This window comes from Ambystoma mexicanum, chromosome 8, assembly GCF_040938575.1.
Source record: "Ambystoma mexicanum isolate Mex_15411 chromosome 8, UKY_AmexF1_1, whole genome shotgun sequence".
NCBI lineage: Eukaryota > Metazoa > Chordata > Amphibia > Caudata > Ambystomatidae > Ambystoma > Ambystoma mexicanum.
In genome coordinates, this window is record NC_090929.1 from 395,413,327 (window position 1) to 395,415,692 (window position 2,366).

Below are 2,366 nucleotides of genomic sequence, written 5' to 3' on the forward strand. Positions count from 1 at the left end.
GTACATCATTCAGCCAGACACCACGTGTTATTACTACCTATTGCTCCTCGAAATTGCTTCTCATAGTCAATCTGTTTGATGCCAAACATGCTAAGAATATACCATCCTTTCTACAATATCAATCTATGGACCACCTTAAAGGATCCGCACACACTCAAGGTATCACAAAACATTCCTTTTTCTTTTCTACATCACCCACCTTGAGTCTGTGGCTTTCCACCCCTTTTCATGCCCTCCTCTGCCTACTCTTTTTCCTTCCACAGTCTAAGGTCTGAATACCTCAGGCGGGGGCACAATAAACAGACCATAGGACAAGCCAGGAACTCTGAAATGACTGTGGTGGTGATTTGTTTGACATAGTATAAAAACTTTATAACATAACATACCACATGTTTTGGTTACAGCAATCCCCAGTGTCTGCATAGGTTCATCGGTCCATTAACAAACCTTGCCTGTATTGACTTCAGATGTAGGGATTGTATACATAGGTACGTTCCAAGCCCTTATAAAATAATGAAAACAATACATTTTGGCAATTCACATTTCCTAAATATATATGGGTTCATTGTAAATCCTCTCTATCATTCTTCTATTTCTGTTCATAGATTGCACTTTGGAAACCTGAGATAATCTTTGGAGTGACTTTTCAAGGACATGATGCTGAACCCTTCCACCAATACCACATTCTGCGAGCCTCAGAAGATACCCGCTTTCTTCCCAGGTTTCCTGAGCTTGGTTTTTTTCTGTGGTTTCATACTGAACTGCACCAGCATATGGATTTTCTGGTTTCGTATTAAACAATGGAACTCAATGATCATCCTCCAGTTCAACCTGGCCCTCTCCGACGCCATCATAACACCTGCCGCACCCTTCATCATCGTCTACCACTTTACTGAAGACTGGATGTTTGGGACGTTCTTATGCCAGGTCAAGGTTTTCCTGTTGAGTACTCACATGTATGGCAGTGTATATTTCATGACCCTCATCAGCTTGCACCGATACTTCACCGTGGCTCATAATGTAAGGGGAACAGTCCTATCAAGGGACTCATTCATTAAGAAGTCTTCCCTGATGATATGGGGGTGCCTCGTCCTACAGGGGCTTCCATTTTTCTTCACATTGAAAACCTCTGAAATTCATGGAACCACCAAATGTTTGAGCATACATCAAAGAGAGCAAGCTGTGCTATACTTTGTCTGGAACTGGGTTATCCTATTTTCAGGGCTGCTCATTCCTTTTGTGATCACTATCATTTGTTACACCTTACTAGGCCGGTTTATTTTAAAAATGAACACAGTGAATACTGTGAGCAAAATCGTGAAATCAAAATCTCTCCAAACTATAGGCGTATCTCTTGTCATTTTTATCATCTGTTATGTTCCACTGCATGTTCTGAGGACATTGGGGGTCACAGCTGCGTTGTTTCTCCCCGCAAATTGCACATTATTGGAGAGGATTGAAATTGGGTATTATATAACCTGGGTGTTATCAGGAACAAATTGCTGTCTTGATCCTATGTTGTACTGTTTTGCTTCAGATAAGTTTTATGCCCACTTTATCAATTCCTTCAAATGGATCGTGTGTCGGGGAGGCAGTCCTTGTGGTGGCGCTGCGTCTCAAACAGAGCACTTCCAAAATGCAAGTGCCGGTTATGGAGAAACATATCGGCACTCTCCGTATGGCATTGCTACAGAAGGAATTATTGGTACCGATGTGGCCTGCTCAGTCGCCACGAGTGGCGAGGGGCCAGGCTTTTTATCGAGACAAATATAATGGCCCGATTACTTGCCATTAATCTTCATTACTCTGAGTCCAGATCTTCCTCATCACAGTCCTCGCTCATCTTGCCCTGTTCTTTTGAAGAGTACATGAGATACCAGGCCGAGGGTAGGGCTAGGAGTCTTGATGGTTAATTAGAGGAAAGTTCCAAAAATACATAAACATGGAGGTAGGACTTCCAGTCCAGAAAATACTCCATGTTGATGTGGGAAAGGGTGTTTTGGAAGGTCTGTCAGGGGAGGCTGTGCCTCAATGAAGTAAGGATTGTGACAAGGAAGTAGGACAAAGCGGTAACTCTTTTATAATGCCGCTTTCTTTGCCTTCGCCCTCAATTTCATTCTGTTGTTTTTATATATGATGCACCTACAGATTAGCGAGAATCACTCGCAAAAAGACGGGCACGGCACCTGGAAAAAGTCCATGGGGATAGCTGTGGTTTAAAAAGCCATTTATTCAATAAAAAAGAGAAGGAACCGACATATCGCTGTTGGTCATAAAGTGATCGTACATGAGACAGAATAAAGTGCCATAGTACATATAAAGTGCTAGTGAAAGACAAACAGTGCTTTCATATTATTGCGTGCTTG

At 42.3% G+C, this 2,366-nt stretch overlaps 1 protein-coding gene across 1 annotated transcript; it reads left to right on the forward strand.

Moving 5' to 3' along the window:
* Positions 1-614: 614 nt before the first annotated feature.
* LOC138473600 (lysophosphatidic acid receptor 6-like) lies at positions 615-1,965 on the forward strand. Its single transcript, XM_069612160.1, has one exon. The coding sequence runs from the start codon at positions 655-657 to the stop codon at positions 1,771-1,773; it is 1,119 nt and encodes a 372-aa protein (XP_069468261.1). The 5' UTR covers positions 615-654; the 3' UTR covers positions 1,774-1,965.
* The last annotated feature ends 401 nt before the right edge of the window (positions 1,966-2,366 follow it).